General features: G+C 41.9%; 1 protein-coding gene across 3 annotated transcripts in view; it reads left to right on the forward strand.

Moving 5' to 3' along the window:
* The window catches only part of ttll7 (tubulin tyrosine ligase-like family, member 7), a 78,022-nt gene that overhangs the window by 29,086 nt on the left and 27,212 nt on the right, over positions 1–21,724 (forward strand). For all 3 annotated transcript variants that reach the window (XM_084355779.1, XM_084355780.1, XM_084355781.1), the window contains exons 10-13: positions 8,583–8,677; positions 10,686–10,833; positions 12,758–12,831; positions 16,981–17,116. In XM_084355779.1, coding sequence (XP_084211905.1) covers positions 8,583–8,677; positions 10,686–10,833; positions 12,758–12,831; positions 16,981–17,116 — 453 coding nt within the window. The remainder of the gene's footprint in view (positions 1–8,582; positions 8,678–10,685; positions 10,834–12,757; positions 12,832–16,980; positions 17,117–21,724) is intronic.

Raw genomic sequence — 21,724 nt, forward strand, 5'->3', positions numbered from 1 at the left:
TAAACTGTAGGTTGTGTTGTCAGTGCCAAGGCTTTTGCATTCAGGGCTTCATTGAGTGTTTCTTTGTCTTTTAAAAGAGAAAAAAATACAAAGGAAGACATAATCTATGCAGAAATGCACATATATTCAGTTAAGCTCAGGGAACGTCTCTTGACACAGGTTCTGCTCATAAATTCTGCTCGCAATAGGTGGTGTCTTAAAATTGGGGTGCGCGGGTCAAAGAGAACAGCAGGCATCTCCAAATCCAGTGCGAGTCATAAGGAGTGCATTTACTCAATGGCAAAAATATAGAAATGGGACATCATTAACACCCCTGCAACTGCTTCCTCTCTCAGGTTGATCCTATGAGCTGTAAGCCGGCATGACAAATAATGTCAACCAGAGTGAGGAAAATGGAGAAAATATCACTGGATTTTTGGTGGGTGATGGGTGAAGACAAGAGGAATATAAAAAACTATTCCTTTAAATGCTCCACCCCTATTTGAAACAGAACCTGACAGATATCTTAATTTATTGTTCTCATGAGGTCCTGATTGGTGTCCATGGATTCCAACACAAGGACGGGTGGATTGAGGCCCAGCCTAATTAATGGCTCTGGCTTGCTTATTTTTTTTTTTCCTTTTTTTTTTCTTTTTTTAGTTGTTCCCCCACTCGCAGCAGAAAAAAAACCTCTAGCTGGTCAACTGTAAATAAAAAGAAACACAAAAAGTGTTTGTAGTGAGCATGAATAATTAGAAACCTGCCTGGTCCGTTCGAAGCTGTCTCTTGGATGTCGGGCTCCAGGCAGCTCAAAGGCTGGTCGGCTTGCTTGTTAGGGCCACAGTCAGTGTGCGTGTAAATAATGTTAGTTAGTGTGTCTGTGAATCTAAATTTGATTTGTGCTGTGTCAATGTGTGTGGTATTCCAACGCGTACATACTGTAGTTACTGTATGTGTGTTTGCCTGCACTATAAACACACATATACACTATGAAAGCAGCTGCATACAACTAGGGGTGTTTCAGTGTTTCTTGTGAATGTGTCTACTCCCCTATGTGTGTGAGTATCTGGATGTGTGGTCTTTTTGCCTCCGGGAATAGTCCTCTGTAGTGTGTGTGTGTGTGTATGTGTGTGTGGTTGGCCATTCTGATCTGCCTACCAAACCAACTCCAGCCCACAACCCTACTTTTTATCCAGCCAGATAGGCATGGAGGAATTCAGCTTAAAACACAAAAACGGACCAATTCAAGTAAGTTACAAAATAACGAGAGGAGCAGGACACCTTGTTTGTTCACGGTGTTTTACGTGTTCAGTATAACGATGCCATCTCACACAGGAGCTTAGGCAGCGTGATTACTGATGGCTGCATCTCCTCATCCATCTCTTTCCCGCTTTCTACCCCTCCTGGACGGGCTGTGCAGAGTGATTGGCAGCTAATGAGGCGGGCATGGTTAGGTCAACCGTGGCACGGGTTTGTTTGTGTCTCGGCGTGTGTTTTTGTGTGTGTGTGTGTGTGCGTGAATGGGCATTACGACAACAGGCCAACGGACTGCAGCTGGACTGCTCCCCTAAGGGCGGTGATTCTTCATCCCTCTCCTCCCCTCCCTTCACCCCTTCCTGCAACTTTCCTTTCTGCGCTCCGTCCCCGATTGTTTCAAGATGAATTTGGTTTGCTTGTCCATCCCTCAAAGCCAACATAATCCAGACTTCCTCTCCTTTTGAGTCCAAGTGTATATATGTGTGTGTGTTTGTGTTGGGGGTGTGTTTGTGGGGAGTAATCTGCGCTGGCAAGTGTAAACAGATGCCACGATACACTAACAAACACATCGATGTTTTTTTTTTTTTTTTTTTCTTTTAGTCTCCCACATCCACAACGCACACAAACACACATTGTAAATGAACTCCGACTGCTGAAAATGCTGTTAATTTCCTGTGTGGAATAAATAGCGCTTCACACTTAAGCTTTCAATTGAAATTCTGTTTTATCTGTGTACATGAAAATTGTATGTTCTCATAGCTCTTCATAAAAGTCTAAAGAGTAGCCATTTCAGGCGTAGCTGTTTTCCTAGGAGTTTTAGAAGCAGAATTTAGAGGTTAGCCTGCCTTTCAGATATTTCCACAGGAAATCTAAGAAGTGTTTTCTAACCCCTACACCAGCAGGGTCGGACATTATTGTGTATTCAGGGTGATTAAGGAGGAATTTACTTGCTACCTGTGCTCTCCAAATAATTTTCATCCCCTCATGATTGAATTTTCCAGGGTGAAAAATGATAGAGGAGAACACATACAGTTTGATATTCTCAATTATCTCTCAGAGTCTCTCTTGCACCCTTCCACCTTTCATTCTCCTTTTGCCTTTGATTAATCTTTGGCACTTAGTAGGATTCATTCTTATTTAAATGTGCATGGATATCCTTTAGCTCTGAGGGAGTGTCTTTCTCCCTGTGAACCCTAGGTGGCAGTAGTTACCTACGCAGCCACTCTTTTGCTTATAAGAGGTTTATTAAAGAATAATTAGAATGATGTATGGGACTGTCTGTCTCTATCCACATCCATTTTCCCCCAACATGACTATTTCATGGAATAAGTATCAAATTAGGAGCATGCGGGCCTCGTATGTGGGGCAGTTGAAAACACACCCCAACATTTAGTCATTTATCATCAGGCATGTATGGCAGCATCAGTGACTCTGAGTGTGTGTGTTTGTGTGTGTGTGTGTGTGTGTTTGTGTGCATGCGTGTGATTGAGAGGGAAGATATATATTTTATGTTTATGAGTGACATATGGAGCTGTGTGTGGCTGAGTATGCAAGAGACTGTAAAGGCAGACATATATTCTTGCATATTTATGACTTTAGGTGTGTTTTGTTGATATATTACTGCATCTTTGGAAGTACTTTGGTGGGAAATTAGGTTTGTGTGCAAACTACGTCCAATCTTCTCCTTTTTTGTTCACCTTTAAAAGCACCTTTTGTTTTTTGTCACTGTGCCTGTCTGATCGTATCTCTGTGTGTCTTAAAAAAAGCAGCACTCCTTGCACCCTGCCAGCCAGCCAGTCAGGCAGGTCAGGCTGACTGGTGGCTAAGCTAAGCGTTGGCCCGCTCACTCCCAGGACCTTTACCAGCAGCTCAGCACGCTCAGCTAGAGTTTCCCCGTGTCCGACAGGACCACTAAAAACGCCACGAAAAGAACAAAACAGTGATTGATAAGACGGCTGAAACAAGAGAACGACTTAACATGGCGGCCAGCTGTCTGTCTTTCTGTCGCTCTGCTACTCATGCTCTCCCTCTCTCTCTCTCTCTCTCTCTCTCACTCCCTGCCTCCCTTTCTTATTCCACCATTGTGCGGCAACAAACACTCCATTCTGACAGGGGTTGAACTGTGCCGATACCCTCGAGTGTGCGGGGCTTGTCAAAGCAGTGGTTGTTTACACTCTGCCAGGAATAATAAGAGGGGGGTCGTTTTTCTGAACCGATTAATCACGAGCAGCCCTTGCACTTGTTTGACGAATATTCCAGACACACTGTAGATGTCGATGGGGGGAGGCAATTTGTTGTGGAAAGAAAGCAGCTGATTGTTGTTCATCCAACGCAGTTGCTATGTTATTAGGATCGGTGTGACACAGCGGAGGCCACAGGCGCAAACTGTGTGATGCCCACAACATTTCAAACAATGAGTGAGTCATATAATCATTGTAAGTTTTTTTTTTTTACTGGGTTTATTCATAATTGAAATGATAATAATGAATTATTTGAGCATTGGAATCTGAGTAATTTTCATACCATAGAATGAACTGAGATTGACTCTCCTCTGTAGGTGTGAAGAATGGCCTGTGGCTACATTAATAGCAGTGTTATTGTGAGAGTTTAATTTTGCTATACAGCCATTACTTGAACAACACAGGGGTTACCAACCATAATGAGCCTGACCCTGCGAGCAAATCAGAGGATGAAGGAATTTCCCACTTGGAAAGTACATGTAATCACCTATATCAAATAAAATAAGTTAAATGTTATGGTTGTTCATGAACACAATTCAAACCAAATGGATAGTTAAAAGAATATAATAACCCCACACTACCACAAGCTTTATTTCACGACTGCCATCATAAACACTGGCAGGGTACTTGTGTGTCTCAGTCACACACCTCCAGGTGCAAAAAATGAAAGAGCTACATGTCCTCGACAATGCACGTTAATGGTTTGCAGCTCCGCCTCTGATCTTTGTATGTTTAATTGGATGATCAGATGAAGATAAACCTGTCCTGTGAAAATTATACACTGACAAGTTTTTCCTACATCCTCATTCTGCTGTTTGACCGAGTAATATTTGGGCTGCGTTGATGCGACGCTGATGCTGAACCGAATCAAAGCACGACTAAAAAGGAGTTTCTAATCTTTTCATCTGACATTTTTATTGAATGCGTCTTGGAGAAACCGAGGGCTCCTTTAAGACCCTGCCAGAGTCACTTAAGGAAATCAGAGTGGGGGTTTTGGGAGCCTGCAGGGGTTCATTAGGACCAGACTGGTCCAACTTCCTCTGCCAGGGAGGAAAAGGAGAACAGGAAAAAAAAAAAGAGAAGAGAAATAAATAAGAGAGGTAACGACCAGAGAGTAAGGGCTAGAGAGTGGAGGGGGCGAATGAGTGACCAGAGAGAAAACGGGCGAGAGACAGCAAGAAACAGAGCGGGGAGAGAAACTAACCAGAAGAAGCGTGCGACAGGCGGAGAGGGAGAGAGACGAACGATTGAGGGAGAGCAAAGAAAGACAGCGAGAGCCGCGATGCCAGTCTACTGGGTGACAGCTTGACACCACAAATCAAACTAAGAAATGAAGACAAGTAACGAGACAACCGTCGCCAGGATCACTGCCAGACTGGCTGTTACCTATAGGCTACGGCGCTCTAAAGCCATACTCTTTTCATTGTGGCTGTCATATCGGAGAGTGCTCTAAATGAAAACAGACCTCTCCCCTCTTTTTCTTTTGTAGAGGGTTTTTTTTTTCCTTAGGTAAGGTACTGTAGGTTGAAGTGGAGCTCTGTCCCTCTCAGCACAGAGGGATGTATTGTAGACTTCATTCTATTGAGTGAAAGAGTTGGATAGGGTCTCTGTTCCTTTTTTCCTCCTTTTGCGCTGGGAGACATTCATCACCTACCCCTCCACCCCCTCCTTCTGATAAATGGTTGCTGTGAAGAAAAACGCATATGTGGGTGCGCACACACACTGACGAAGGCACGCCCATACAAACCCAAATCATGTTGGTGTAGATTTAGTGGCTCACTTGTGGTATTTTTGGATCTCTGAAGTAGTCAAAGAGACCCAGGCAGTGATAGCCCAATAGGCTCAGTTGCTTCAGGTTAACATCGACAGCTACGGCTCAGGATGCCTTTTCTTATCCTTGTGTGCTCTTGCTGGCTTCATACAGCTACATGCAGCTTCCTTGCACAACTATATTCATATGCTTCGTAGGAGTTTGGGTCTTAGGTGTCTTGCTGAAAGTGGTGGGAGAAGTGCTCAGATCTTTTTCTTAAATATACTACAAGGATCTTTGAACTGGTTATGAAACAGTCTCAATTTAATACTGATGCCTCTATATGACCTACATAAACAATCAAGACCATAAATGAGAATACTGGCTACTTTTGAATTGAAATTACAGTATTATGATTAATCTATTGTCATTCTTAATGCCTGTCAGGAGGTCAGATAGGTCATAACATTTAAACTTTTTTTTCATGGCAGAGTGCAGAAAATAATTTGTGGCGTTTCACAGGCTGAGGAAAAAAGCTGTTTCTGTAGTCAGGTGGTGCAGCCTAAAACTAAGTCTATGTTGCTTCACCATTATCATATCACAGCTTAATTAATCTTATATGATTTCAAATAAATTCATTTTTTTCATCGTCCTGCATCCTGCAAACAGCTGTGCTTAAAAATAGTATTAAAAAATATGTTTCCTCTTTCTTTTACTCACCTCCAAAACAAGTCCACACACTGGCCAGATCAAAATCTTTATGAAAGGAGCCAGAGTCGCTAATACCGCTTTTGTCCACAGGGGCCGCCCCAACCAAGACAAAAGATTGTTCCTTGAAGCAGCTTTAAGTAAAGGTAATAATACCACAGTGTAGAAATACACTGTTGCAAGTAAAAGTCCTGCATTCAAAATTTCACCTAAGTAAAAGCACAAAATTATTACAATCAAAATATACTTACAGTACATAAAATAGAATGATTCATACAGAATGGCCCATATCAGAATAATTTATATTATATTGAATAATATTAATTGGTGTATCACTATCTGCATTTTCACTATGGCAGCTGGTTAAGGTGGAGCTATTTTAAAAAATATATATACTGTTCGGTAGCTTGTGAATTTTACCCTTTGGGATCATTTTATCTTTTCCATTTTATTACATTGTTTGTCTATCATATTTTGTATTTTTAATTGAAACTGGAAAATGGCTTAAAGTATCACATCAATGCAGTTAATTATAAAGAACAGTATGTAAGGCTGCTGGGAAGGATACGTTTCCAACAGGGTACTTTAAAGTACATGTACCTTGAAATTGAAATTGGAAAGCAACTGAGTAAATGTGCTTAGATATTTTCCGTAATTGCTTGCTGAAGGACAGTTCACGAGTAAGCTTGTGATCCAAGTTGACAGTCTTTAGTAGTTACTGCTCTTTTTTCAGGATACCTGCCCCACAGTCTGGCAACACTGGCTTTGGAGCTTGGTTGCGATGTAAATATTATCTTACAGCACTGTTCCTGAATCTGCCACACAGCACTTTGTGTCAGGATTAGTAATGGCTAGTTTAGAAGAAGGGAAGAAAAAAGAGAGATTGAGTTTCTGTGTGCTACCCCCCGTAACCCTCGACATGCTTTGCACATCTCTGTAAAGGAGCGTTTGCTCATTTTTTCAGCCAAAAACTCTTTATGGTTCCAAATGTCCTCATGTCGCACACCAATCTGTTTTCTCATTGGCCTCTTTCACTGTCCGTTACCCAAGTTCCTGATTGGTGGATAGAAATAAACTAAAATGCGCTCTTAAACATCTGATTGGCTCAGTGTTGCTCCGTTACCGAAATCACGATTTGTGATTGGTTGTCGTGCTGCTTTGATGAGTTCAACTGTATCCAGCTGCTTTTTTCTAAAGGAAGATAGGAACAGGATGGAAAATGTTTCTGACACAAATACTCACACTGACTGCAGATTAGGTCACTGGGAAGGATTGCATTTCCAGCTAAGTATTAGCAGTGATTTGCATTTGCTTGATTTGATGATCATTGATTTTCACAGATGTAGCTGTGTGCGGTCATTGTACAGTAGTAGTAAGCACAAATGTCTTTAAATTATTAAGAGTGAAAACAAAGCAGTTTATCCTATATACTGGCCTACACAGGTCCCTACATGGATTATAAGTATTTTTTACTAAATGTTATCTGTCTAGTGATTCATTACACACCTTTCGAGTCAGCTATCTCTTCGTGTTGAAGAAATTAGGTCACAGTTCTCACATTTACTATTCTCGTTCAACATAATAAAAGCTATTGCAAATCTAATGACACCCAAAAGGTGCCGATCACACTATTGTTCCCCCATGAAAGAGAAAATAGGTGGTTTGAGCATTTGAGCGACGTTAGAAGGAGACCTGACTTATCTCAACCATCAAGGTTTATCAACCGGAGCCAACAATTTCGGTGGGCATCTGTTGCATTGTCACTTGAAGTCACCTCATAGGAAGACGGCATTCCAATCACAGTCGCCAGTTCATTCACCCTCCCCACCGCACATCTCCCTCCATTTGCTGGTCCTTTTGTTGTCTCAAACAATCTCTTTCTCACCTTGGGAGAGACACAGAGGGTACACAACAAAAAAGCAAAGGGGAAGAATTGATTTGTTTTGTCAGGTATAATAACTGACATCTGAATACTTTGCACCAGTGCTAGAAATTGTTCTGTTAAGAAAGGTAAGCTGATCTTGAATTTTTCCCCCGGTGATATTGGCTTTTGTACCTCAAATCACAGGTGGCTTATTCTGTTTTGCCCAGTTGACTCTCTCTGAGTGCTCCCTGATTGTATATGGTGGCACTGAGCTGAGCGGTGGATCACTGCTGATGCTCACAAAGAGATTATTGGTGGAAGTGGTGTTGCGGTGCCTGGCATACTTAGGTTACAGACTCATGGGCTGCTTGCTGTGGTTGGCTGAAAGTGGCACGGTCACTAATCTGGTGACACTTTAACCTACACAATCTGTTCGTATGTGTGCACTCACACACACATATGCTCTTCTTCTCCATGCACGAGCGTACACACATCAGTGTCGGACAGGATTTATGCCCAAGCAAAGGCTAAGAGTTCCAAAGTGTCCTTGAAAGGGAAAAAAAACCCTCCTTTCCCTTCTCTGTCTCCCCTCTTCTTCTTTCCTCTTTCCTCTCCTTCTTGTGGGAACAGATCTCTTTATTCCAAAGATGCCCTAAATCCACTCCTGTAATTGCATAGCATTTCTGTCTGCTGAATTGAGAAGAAAGAAAAAAAAAATGAGATGAAGTTGAAAAAAAAAGCCCAGAATATTCTTTGAATGTTTCTCTTCTCTCCTCTCCGGCAGATCAATCGAGCTCCGAGCTTTGGGACCGATCAGAAGATTGATTACGACGTGAAGAAAGGGGTGCTGCTCAATGCGCTCAAACTCCTGAACATTCGGTACGGTCATACACACACACATGCTCGTGCTTGCAGATACACACAAACATGAGTTGCATCTAGCGGCCCATTCACTTTAATGTGCAGAGATGAAGCTCACGTCAAACTTTATTATATTATTTATTATTTTTTTCTCTCCGAAATTTTAAGGATTTCAATCAGTTTCCTTTATTCGGCAAGTGTGAAAACTTTGGAATTCCTTTGATTTCACAGCACAATCGAGCCTTTATCTTGTTTTGTTTCGAAACCGGCGACACAGTAGCAACATTAGTCTGAAACTAACGGGAGGTTTGAGCTGTGGACAAAAACAAAAATGCTGTACCTGTAAATTTGTGTGTTGGTGCTGCTGTGGTGGATACAAAGACAGATAATGGCCAAGGTGCAAAGCTATGCCTCTATTGTGCGCTTTGTGCACCCTTCAATCAGAGCACTGTGTGTGCTTGTGCATGTGTGTGTGCGTGTGTGTGAGATAGGAACAGGATAACAGTTTTTCTATCTGTATTTTAGAGTCTACATTGTTTATCATTCTCTGTGTATTTAAACAAGCTTCCTGTGTTGCTTTTTTACTTTGCTTCTGCGGGTGTATCTGTTTGCTATGCATACTGTCATTCTTGTTGTTTAATGTATTTTGTGTACATATGCAGTATTTGTGTTTGTGTGTGTTTGCTGGCATGCTTTTCTGTCCCCTGGCTACAGTGAGTCTGTCCACTGATTGATCATCGTACACCAGACCTCTGGATCTTTGCTCTCTTTTCCCCCTTCTCTATCTGTGCTTGTCCTCCTCTTACTGCTCTAAATATAGTCTCAACTCCACTTCACACACACATACACACACACACACATACACAATGGATCAATTACATGCAGCACCATAGATCTAGTTTGGCCAAGTGTGGAACGCGGTGCAGCCATCCTACATAAAAAGTCACTCCATCCTCCCACCGAGCTTCAGTCGGCACAAACAAATCTCTTATCAAAATGATTTGTTTCATGGCCGTTGTTTGCTGCGTTCCCACAGATTAAAAGGGGAGATTTGATTATTTCATGACAAATAAATCGTAGGAGGCCTCAAAAAAGCGGCGGTGAGCTCTTTCCGCAGGACAAACTGCTTATGTTCACGCTGGAGTGAATGAGGGCTTTGTTCTACCTCACTCACTTTTTCCCTTATATAGTAATGGCTTTGCTTCCCAAAAGGGAGGGGGATCGGTGGTGTGTAGAGGTAGGGTCGACTCTTAACTCTGCTCACAACACAAACTGTATCAACGTGGGATCAATTCAAACCCGGCCGGGCATGGACATTGATAAACCTCAGCCCCCCAACAGCACTCAATATCCAATTTAAAGGGCCAGCGATTGACTAAAATGAATTGCCCTTTATCCAGACCGCAGTGGCCCACTTGTTCAGAATTAGCTGTCTGGTCCTGTTCACTCTGGGTTTGTCGGTTTGTTTGTGTCTCAGCTGTATCTTTTATCTCTGTATTGTTCAGTGTTTTGTGTGGGATTTTCTTTTTTTTTTTAAACTACCACAGTGATGTGTTCAAAAGGCAAATTCAAGCCAGTCAACCAGTAAGGGATGAGACCTGCATGCCATCATAGTTTCAAGCAATCAAGAAACCCTGTTTCCGCTGATAACATCTGTTCTTATCGCAGCACGGTGTGAAAAAATGAAGTCAGTCTTGCGTATTCTGAAAGAACTAATACAGTCCATGGTTTTGAAATAGAAATGAGAAAGGGAAAGAACATTTAACACTGTGTGACAAGTTTTCAGTCATAGTGCATTTGTTTCTCAACAGCAGCCAGACCTGTGACAGAAAATGAGTCGAAGATGGGAAAGTATTATTGGAAAACAGTAAATGTTGTCACAGCTTCAGTGGGAAAACACTGAAAATGCACTGTAGCACTGTGCACATTTGTATTGTTAGATAATTTACTTGAATAGTGTTGCACTCTTTTCTTATGTTTTCAGTGTGTATTCTCTTGACTCTGTGCTTGTTTTGTGTTGATTCAGGGCCAGTGACAAGAAACGCAACCTGGCCCAGCAAAAGGCGGAGGCTCAGAGACGGCTCTATGGACACGGCTCAATGAAAAAACTCTCTGCTGCTTCATCAGACTGGGAGAAACAGCGTCAAACACTGGAGCGAAGAAGAGAAGAGCTGGTAAGGCACAGTTATATTTACATTTGATTCAAACCATTGGCTGTATATAAAGATGAACGACACCACAGCTCCCCTCAAGTGTAGCCAAAACATCTCAATCACCCATACACTCCACCCCCTCCATGTTAGCAGTCAGGACATGGGACAAACTAAGTAGTAAGTAAATGAAAATCAAATCAAATCAGTTTTATTTATATCGCCTAAAATCACAATAACATTGTCTCTGTGGGCTTTACAGTCTGCTCAGATAAATTGTACAAATACATTTTTCCCACAGATTATTTTTTGTCATTTTTGGTTTGTTAATGATTTTGGTTTTCCTTGACTTGATGCTATAACATAGGGGTGTGACATCATTATTGATAGCTGAGTCTTGATCAAATGGGGACCTCGATACCACTGCTCCAATCCCTGATCACTGGGATTGATTCTGCACGCACTGTGGCAACAAATTACATCACAAGTGCAAGATGGTGGTGCTCATATCTGAGATATTTGGTTTCACTTTTGTACAGTAAGAGAAAATGGGGATGCGTCATCCATCTCTATATACAGTCAATGGTTTAAAACTTATTTCTCACTATGAAAAGACTTCTGAGCAAGACTGTGCCTCACATTTATACAGTTACACATATTCCCACCTGGGATCTGCCCAGTAAAACTACAAGTCGCAGCGCTGGCAACTGACCAACTGCAGTGGAGCATCTGGGATGCTAAGCACCTGTTCAGGGTGGTGCACCTTTACCGTGGTCAAGGGAGTTAAGAGCGAAACTCATTCATTTCAAAAACAGCCTAGGGACTGAAACAATGGCTGTACAATCATAAGCCCCTATAAGTCATCATCATGAGATGCCCTTTAAGCCTTTTAGGCCACACCAGAATGAGCACAAAGGGTGGCTTGGCTTCAGGGACAGGTGCTCATCAGACATTTGTTCAGCGATAGCATCGGAGACATTTATTAAACACTTTAAACAATCTGTTAGTACTTCAGTAAACAACCAAACAATACACCAGCATGTTTCCGTATGACTGAAACATGAAACATTTAAGGGCACAATCATACGCAAATGCAGGTGAATGACCATCGGCTTTCAGTGCTGAATGTGGGTAGGTATGACGGCAGTCATAGCTTTTATTCGTCTATCGGTTGTAGGGAACTCCACGCGAAGTTAAGATGAAAATTTGCTTCCCTACTGAATGGGATCGTTTTATCATTTGCCCCTTTGCTCGCATAGAATGGAAGTGAACGGGAGGCAAACATTTGCCACTGTTGATTTTATGTATGTGTGACAGCGTCCTAAAGCCTGAGCAGAAACTCAGTTTCACTTACTTCTTACTCCGAGTCAAAAGTGTCAAAGTCTTCCATGACAAGCACACCATTTAATTATTTTCTCTTTGAAATGAAGGAGTCAGGGGAGCTTTTCTCAACTATATGGGGGAAAAGTGGCAGCCACTAGTACTTTATGCCTCTCTCCCTCTCTGATTAGCCTTTTGATCAGCCACGGCAGTAATCAGCAGGAATAAGGAAAGATGGCGCAGAGGCACTATTTTTAAAAGGGCACTACCTCATCTTTAAGTGCTGTTACGGCTGAAGTGTGAGACCAGGTTCAGGTCTATTGAAGGCACATATCTCTCACAGCTCGAAAGATATTGCAGAGTGAGTAGTGGAGTGAACCCCTCCTCTCTCCTTTATGTCAAATTGGCCAACTGAGCTCCACAATTATACCTTCGTAATATATTAATAAGACAGTAGATGGAAGAATGCCTCCAAATTCAGAGTCATTGGTGGGCAAGACTATTTTTTTCTTACCTTTCTCCCCTCTTCTCATTTCTAGACATGATTTTCTATTTATAAGGTGGCTGTGGCAGTGACTCTTACCTGAGAGATTTAGTCCTTTATCCTTTGGTTTTCTTCTATTTCTAGAAAGAGCGACTGGCACAGGTCCGCAAGCAGATCTCCAGGGAGGAGCATGAAAAGCAACATCTGGGGAACTACAGGTAAGGAAGAGGCAAACAGACGGGGAGAGGGGGTTATCCCTCCAGGAGCTCCACCCACTCTACCGGTGCCAGCTCTGCTTACATTTATGGGGTCATCTGCGAGGCACCAAGCTCGCAGGAGAATAAATAATGCTGCTGAAGAGAGAATAAGAAAAGAGAGCACTAATGTTTTGTGTGTGAGGCAGAAGAATTAGGGCCGAGAGAATATGTAAAACAGAAAGGACATCAGAGGTAGTCTGTAATGGCAGGGTTCAAATTGTTACTCCTCTGTGCACAATGTTACCTTTTCAGCATTTCAGAATTGCAAATCAGCATGTACAGTGTACTGCAAGCCATTCTGCATCATCTTCCCCCCACACCTTTATTCTTTTCTCCTGCAACTCCAACCAGAACTTTGGAAGACATTGAGCGTGTCAATTTTTATTAGTCACCTCACAGACAGAGCAGATCCAACCTTAGAGCATGAGTCAGCAACACCAAGTTCTGATTTGCCGCTTATCCCTAGAAAAACTGTTAAAGCTCCTTCACTCCCTCAGTTTGTCTTCCCTTCTCTGTCTCTTTATCTCACATGTACACACATAGGCATTTCCAGGTCCTGATTTTCTTTCCCTCGCCTGCACACACAAATAGACACACGCCTACAAAATTGGCTCACGCACACACACTTGCCCTTCTTGCTGTCTCCCCAAGTGTAAGTGACTCCTTGACTCATCACTTGACTGAATGGCTAGTCAGAATGCTGATCCCAGCCTGCATGAAGTGCTGTCACCTCCTTCCTCTTTTCCGACACGCAGCCAGACAGTCAATCAGACAGGCTGAGGTCTGTCTGGAGCACCCCTAATAAAGACCTCTTAGCATTCAAACAGTGTCCCGGCGCAGCACTGGAGTCTGATTAACACACTGCTTCTCATTAGATGAGTTCGGGTAATGAACTTACTTACATTCTGCTATTAGATGGAACTTGCATCAGGTACAGACAAGCCAGGACCCTGTGGCATCAGAGGGAAACCCAGCTGCTTGATGCCATTGTTGATGATCATTTAATGTCATTTAAGCAGTTGGAATCAGGAGGCTTGAGAGACAGTGACTATGTTTATATTCCCTTATTCTGAAAAATACAATATTCCTACTAAGCTATTTACATGGCTAATGAAAATGATTATTCTACTACATATATATATATATATATATATATATATATATATGTATGTATTCATCACGTCAATATATGCAAAAGTGGAGTGGCTGGAGCTGTATTGAAATACATTTTTTTCACCAGTTTCAACTTGTTTGACCATACGAACACAGCCTCCCTCTTATATTTGTTCATCCACCTTCTTGAAAAGTCATCTTTGTGATATTTGTACATATCCAAAAACCTGTTGATATCCAAGTCTTTCATAATGTTGAAAAGTTGCTGTGTTTCTCCTTCCCACCAGAAATGTGGGCTTTTCTTTGAGACATGCATCTCTACCCCAGCCTTGATAAATGTTGGCTAGTTGGTTTGTATACAACTCATCCACGACAACACACAAAGCCAACCGTAAAAAAGCAAGAGGCCGTATGTCACAAACTGCGGTTAAAAACCCCATCTGAGATGCGTAATTTTGGATCCTACCGGACTTCTTGTAAGACCCGCCCTGCTCCTCTACTCCGGCCTTGATTTGCTTACCTCCAACGCTATCGTATGATGTAGGTCTCTATGGCTTGTTGATCCTGGAACTCTGTGCTTATTACATCCATTAAGTTTTTCAATGGTACAAGACCAGAAAAGCAGTGAAGTTCAACTGATAGGCGCCCCCTCCCCTTTGCAAAAACTGAATTAATTGAATGAGAGATTTTCCTGGCCTGGTAGTCCACTGGACAGAAATAGGGAGGAAGATTGGTGGGGCCTGTGCCCACAGCTGAGTGCCTGTTCTCAGCATTCCTACCATGTCCACACACCCCTGGGTGCCCTGTAGTCTGCTGGACAACCAAAGGAAGGAAGGGAGGTCAGTGGGCCATGATGAATTTACTGAATTTACTGTACAAACAGCCAGCGCAGAGCTGACAGCAGATTGTGAGCTGTAGTTCCCCTGGTAAACACACCAACCTCTTTGGCTGTTGCAACTTCAGTGTTTCTGGGCTCGTTAGGTAAAACGGACAAGCTGGGCAGGGAAGCTCGGCAGAAGCCTGAGTATTAGGCGGGGTCTTACAAAACGTCCAGAGGGATCCACAATAACATATCTGAGTCACATTTTCGGAATATTTACGTGACCCGTATCAAATTCGGAATATTGTCATCTTTGGAATAATAGTGAAATAAAAGTGTGCATGTAAATATAGTCACTGTTGATTTAAACTGATGTAAATGGAATAAGAATATTAGTTTTCCAACCGGGAACATGTGGGAGGAAAATAAGCTGCAGCATGAACATTTAATTTAAAAAATACTGTAGGGTCACCCTCAAATAAAATGTCCATATGTTCAGAGATGGAGAGTGCCAAAAAAAGGGAGCAGTTAACATCCACTATTAAAGTGTTGACCTTATGCACTTCAGTCAAGTGATTTACGCCGCTCTTTGAGGACTGACAAGCTCTGGCTCTCATCATATATTATCATTTCGATTCAGTTTATCCATGTGTCATGAGGAGTCTTTTTCCACATTTTTCAGAGTGTCTCTCATGAGTAGGAAAAAAATCTGGTCCATGCACCTTAAAGGTGGTTAAAAAGTAAGGCAGTTAAAAGCCTCATATAGTATAGTGCCAAGGAAAGGCAATAAAGTGACTGGTTCATCTCAGGTCTCTCAACGTTCAGTGGTTGCTTGATTTAAACTGCAGTGACTAAAGTAATGCATAAAAATTAGGTCAACTTCTCAACAATATGGAAATCATGTAGTCAGAACAGCATTGCTGCATAAAATAGTTAAATGGCAGACTGGGTGCAGTAAAAGTTTTAATGGTGAAACTGTGAAATGTTGAACTTTACTTGACATTGTACTTGCATGAATTGCTCAGTAGTAATCAATATTTACAAAAAAACAACAAAAAACTGCCTGTCATCTTGGTCACTAGGGCTAAAAATGTACACCTACATAAACATGACATCTAACTTCATGTCTTTATGCTTTTAAAAAGGAGGTCTGTGCTTTAACTGCCTTCAACTTGAACTCCCTGTTGATTCGAAAAGGCCAACTCGGGAGGAGTCTGGCTCTTAATACGTCAGTGTGGACGCCAGAATATTTCCCTGCTTTAACACTCAACACAGGCCAATGCTCATTTTGATAAAAACACAGTCGTTGTTTTGATTTGACAGCTTAAGCAAGGACTTGCGGGTAGAGTTTGGAGATGTATTATGAGGATAACCAGGCAGAGGTTTATACATTTTCCTAATCCCCTCAGGCCAAAGATAAACAATGAGCACTGTTAAAACTAAGCAGAACGTGTGAAGAGCTACATTAGCAAAGACGGCGACAAACGTTCAATTGCACATCCCTGTGAGTGTGTATTTGTGGGAAGCAGTTGTGCATTAATGCATTATGGCATGTGAAAAGACTGAAGTTTCTTAACTCAAGGTCTCCATTAATACTTCTGTCTTTGCTCCCTCCTCCTTGATTCTTCTTTCTCGCTTGTGCCACTCACCTTTCTTTTGTCTCCATCATTTCACACCTCTCATTGAAATACTTATAATTCTGTCCGTCTGTGTTTCTCCTCCCGCTCGCTCTTTTTCTCCCCCCTGCTGTGCCTCGACCTCTCATTCCATCCACTCCACCCTCTTCTATAATCAATCTCTCCATCTTTGTATTCCTTCTCTACTTCTTTACCGCTTATTTTCTTCATCTTTCTCTCTCCTTCTCCATTCTTCTCTTGCCCTTCTTCTGCCTTTTATCCGTCACTGCTCCCTCCTTCTCAATTCTGCCACTGCTCCTCCTCTCACCTCGTATCCCTCTTTTGCTGAACCCAAATCCCCCATTCTTTCTTTCTCTACACTCCATCATTCTCACCCTCTTCTTTGTGAACCCCAACTGTTTTCTCTTTCTTTCTTTCTCTATTTCTCTATTTCATCATCTCTTCCCTCTCTCCCTGTATTGATGACCCTCCTCTTTTTGCCTTTTCTTTCTCCACTCCTAACTCACTCTCCTTGCTTTTCTCTGTCTCTTCGGCCCGCAGACGTATTTACCCCCCAGACGACAAGCTGCTGTTGGAGAAGTATGAAAGCCTGCTCTCGGCCGCCTTTCAGACCTTCCTCGCCGGGCGAGCTGCCTCACTTCAAAAGGAAATGAATAATCCTCTGAAACGAATGAAGGCACGTACGTCAGTGGCAGACTGTCACGCACACACACACACACACACACACACACACACATACACATCATAGAAACCTGCGGAGACCTACACACAAACATATACACACAATATGACACTTGTGGACAAGCGCATGCCAAAGTAAAGAAACACACGCGCATTTCTATTAAGATTCTGCCCACAGAGACAGAAAAGGATGCGCAAATAATGCGGAAAGTGAGCCGCAGTCCTTCGTATTTGTTAGAATGTCTGACAGAATGTCCTTCCTCTCCTCTATCTGCCTCGCTTTCCCGTCGCCATTCACTCTCTCTCGCTCTCTGTTTCTCCACAAATATTTATTGTGCCATGTTCACAAGCTTTTAAAAGCAAATCAAATCCCACACAACAATGACATTTTTGATTCTTTACAGTTAGACACTCAGACAACTTCAGATTTCCTTGTCCTCTTTCTGCATCTTCTGTATCTTTTTATATTGCCGTCTGTCAAAGTAGCTGTGACGAGGCGTCAAAGCTGATTGCATTCGCTGCCTATTTTTTTAATGTACTTTCCTACAGGTTAATTATTTATTTTTTGACAAAGATTCAAGGATGCACAGTCAAACTTATACGTGTAAATACACGTGCACATTCACAAACAAACGTGTGGCCATGCAGAAAGCTATGTGCATGTTTTTACAACAGTAGAAGTCATTGTTTGCATACAAATGGCAAAGCCTCTCTGGTACCGGGAGGAATGTAGCTTAGCTAAACTTTGAAGGTGAAAATATGAATAGAAGTTGATTTCCATACCAGACAACTTTATGGGAGTAAGCAGAGCATAGAGAGGAATGTGGAGTATTTCAATGGCAACGATGGAAGGATGAGAAAAATAGTGAAGTGAAAAGATGGTGAGCGGCTAATACAGATAGTTGTTTTGTCACTTTTATTTTTTTGTAAAATACTTATTCTTGAAGTACTGTGACAGACTCCCATTATGAACACACTCTGAATCATGAATCAGGACTTGAGTAGAGTACAAAAAATATGCAACAGAAACAACCAATTTTCTGTTTCAAGTCCGGTTATGTATTCAGAAAGAACAAATCAATGAAACAAAAAGACACAGAGAAAGGCATTGTGGGATTTTAAAATACGTGCAGAGAAGAAGCATTTATGAGACGGAAAGATGGAGATGAAACAAAAAAAACCTCTTTTGGCAACTGAATAGTAGTGAATACTGAATATGGATATTTTTGACAGTAGTATTGACGTTACAAATTCATATCAAAGCACTGGGAGCAGTTGTCATATGCAACCATTGCAGCTTTTGTAGAAACAAACCTACCCCAACAGTGTCTAGCCCTTCGCAGTTTGTTTTTCAGAAAGTTATTGTATGTGTCCTTTCAAGAGTGAAATCTCTGCAGAGGTGTCAATCAAAAATCAGGCAGCATTGAAGCACCAGGCCGAGGTAAGTTTAATTTAGTCAGCACACAGAGATGTGGCTCCCGTTCAAAGTACGGAGAGAGGGAGATAATAAGAACAAAGGACGCTCTAGAGTTTGCTATCTAATAACATGATCATGAGTGACAACTGGACAAAGGGACAGTGTGAGACACTAATCTCTGCAATTTATAGGAAAGAAAGGAAGTTGAATGGATGAATTTGAATTTGAGTATTTTCAGGCCTATCTGCTGTCAAGAATGAAACGTGACTTGAGTTACTTTACTTGACAGACTTCAGATGGCTTTGTTTGTGCTCCTCAGCTTTGCTTTTGCTTTGTCATTGTCCATGGCTGCACACATTGAAGGTGGAGAGAGTTTAGGTTATTTGTAGGCTGCATGATTTGCACCTTTGCTGTATTTGCATAGTGGAATTAGCTTGAATGCTGTAGTTGCCTGTTTGTAGTTATTATAGCTAATGTTAGCATTAGCTGTCTCACAGTTGACCTTTGGTGTGTAGCTGTACTTGCTTTGTGAAAGTATAAACTGCACAGGATGTGTCAACCCATCTGAAGGTCAGTGTGTAGGATTTAGGGGGATCTATTGGTAGTTATATTAACCGCTTGCTGCTGCTTAGTGTACTTTTTGCTGTAGCTGTCTTTGGCTGTAACGGCTGGCTGCTGTTAGCTAAGTGGTCCTAACGGTAGCAACAGCAACCGATGATAGATGGACTCATGGCAGTCGGTGGAGCCCAGTTCAGCCAGTCTTAGCATAAGCAAAGCATAGTCTCTGAAACTATTGGGCTAACTGACTAGCGCCTCCTGTGTCATGAAATGGTATTGTGAGACAGGACAGGCTGGATCTAGCTGGTTAGCATGCTAACTTCGGTAGACATATTTGCAACGCAGTACATAGTTGTCTTTGACATGTAGGTAATGTGAGTTCTTTTTTTTATGTTTTAAACTTAAATTCGGGCCATATCTTACAAAAATCCTCTTTAAGGTTTGAACGTAAACATGAATATGTGTGATCTTATTATAACCCAACGCTTCTAATTCTGTGTATCAGTTGTACTGCTTTGGCCTTTAACCCAGATGGGATCTTTATTCACCATCTGATGTGCAGTGCTTTGCCTGTTTTTCGCCTTGCAATGGACCGGGGGTTGGTTGCCAGAGTCCATCAACATCTGTCAGGTCTGACAGACATCGTGCCCACATGACTCGTGTTTGCTGCCTTTGTGGGCTTCTCAGGGCCATGAATTGAAAAATGTCATGGATTGTCACACTATCAAAGAAAATAAAACGTGTGTTGTAATCCGAGTGATAACATGCTGATGCACTGCAGTGCACCCTCTCCCGGCTTCAGTTCTGTGCTACAGACAAGGCAGCTGCAGTTACACTGGTTTCTACAGGGTTTGCATCACCCTTCTCCCCACTTCCATTACTGTTAGGTTGACAGGTATGCATCAAACTATTAGTGCTGTTGTTAGCGATCTATGATTTCTGCCAGCTCAGCTGATGTTTTCCCATTCCTCCATTTTCCTCACATGAATACTGAAAATAAAAAATGAAAGATGTTGTTGAGCAGATGCATGCTCAGCTGGCCTGAAGTGCTCTGCCAATATAAATAAAAAATACACGAACTAAAAGTGTTGTCTGTGAGAACTTCACAGTCAGTCAGTCTGCAAAAATACCCATGTTTTTTTGTCAAGTCCGAGTCTGCTTTTAAAAGAACAGAGTTTCCAATGGAGTATATTTCAAAAAGTTTTATTTCTTGCTGTATGAAGACACTGCTCACTACAGTGTATGGTTAACAGGGTACCCTTGGTGCCAACAACGCCAAATGTCCTTCTAGTAATAGACAGTAAAAAGGGAAAATAGGGAGAAAACACCAAAGGCCTGCTGATTGTGTTGCACATCATGCGGAGCTAATCGTTGATGGGAAGCGCCTGAAACCAGGAACAGCCAGAGCCCCTGCAGCTCCAGTCCAACCATCGCCACCTACAGGCAAAAAAGTTACAGCAGCAACAGTTCAGAGCTGCGGATGTGCACCATACAGACAACCAAAGGAATGAGAGTCAGACCTACAGTTCTTACAGTTGAACCTATTTTCTGCTGAACAGTGGGAGTGTCGCTGTCCATCCTGTTTACACCAAGACTATCTTCCTTGATTTGAAAGAGGAAATGAGGAGGGTCCTGACCAGGTTTTATTTGTCTTGTGCCCTAACGCACTGAAGTTTTCTGCTGGCTCAGGGATATGTTTTTTTTTTGTCTTTACCATTAGAGGAAATAAATTCCTAAACCAGTGGAAAGTGTCTTCTGACTACATTACCACAGAAATGGTTGAGACAGGGTCATCTGTCAAACAGCCAAGAAATATGGAGTCAGAGAAGGGCACGGTAGAAGCTGCCAGCAATAGAAAAAAAAATACTGGGTTCTCAACAAAAATGGATAAAAATACAACATCAGCTTGCTCTGAAGATGCCTGGAAAGGACTACACATGTCTACTCTCTTGTGCCAAAAAAAGTATTTTGTTTGGACAAAATGAGTGTAAAACATCATTGGTGGCAGTAAGGTACTGTAATGATCAGCTACATTGAGCGGGCTGTCAGGCACAGAGGGTATAAAAAATTTAATGCGTAAAGTCATCATTAAACAGCATCAGCCAGTTTGGAATTACTTGTAAATGACAGCACAGCCAGTGATTGGTGAATAAGAGCTCTCTCCAATCTATGGAGCTACATTTTAAACACTTTTACTTAAGAGAAAGTAAATAGCTTCAGTTTGTCTGTATTTTCTATATATGCATCAAGTTCAGTTTTCTTCCATGCTGTAAAACATGTCAAAACATCCATGTAATCTGCTTGGGTGCAATTTAACAAGGTAATGGGTCTCCAGTGGTTTTTAAAACACTGTGGGTGGAGAAGCTTTCACCTCGTGAAAAGTCGGCAGACTTTTACTGGAGGAAATTCCTTCTTATTCAAGGCAAAGTACTGTTTTCTTACTGCTTTTAATTATCATGTTTAATAAACAGAAAATTACAGATTTGGATTTTTGCCTTCTCAGGACCACTTATACAATCCATTTAGTGCATAATATGTTACAGCATCTTATCCCACCTTAATGAGTAGCTGCACACAATGCGGTATTTCATAACAGTTTTGTTTTTCCTATACCTACTGAGGTTCTCT

The sequence above is a fragment of the Pagrus pagrus genome (genome assembly GCF_965226575.1).
Source record: "Pagrus pagrus genome assembly, chromosome: 6".
Classification (NCBI taxonomy): domain Eukaryota; kingdom Metazoa; phylum Chordata; class Actinopteri; order Spariformes; family Sparidae; genus Pagrus; species Pagrus pagrus.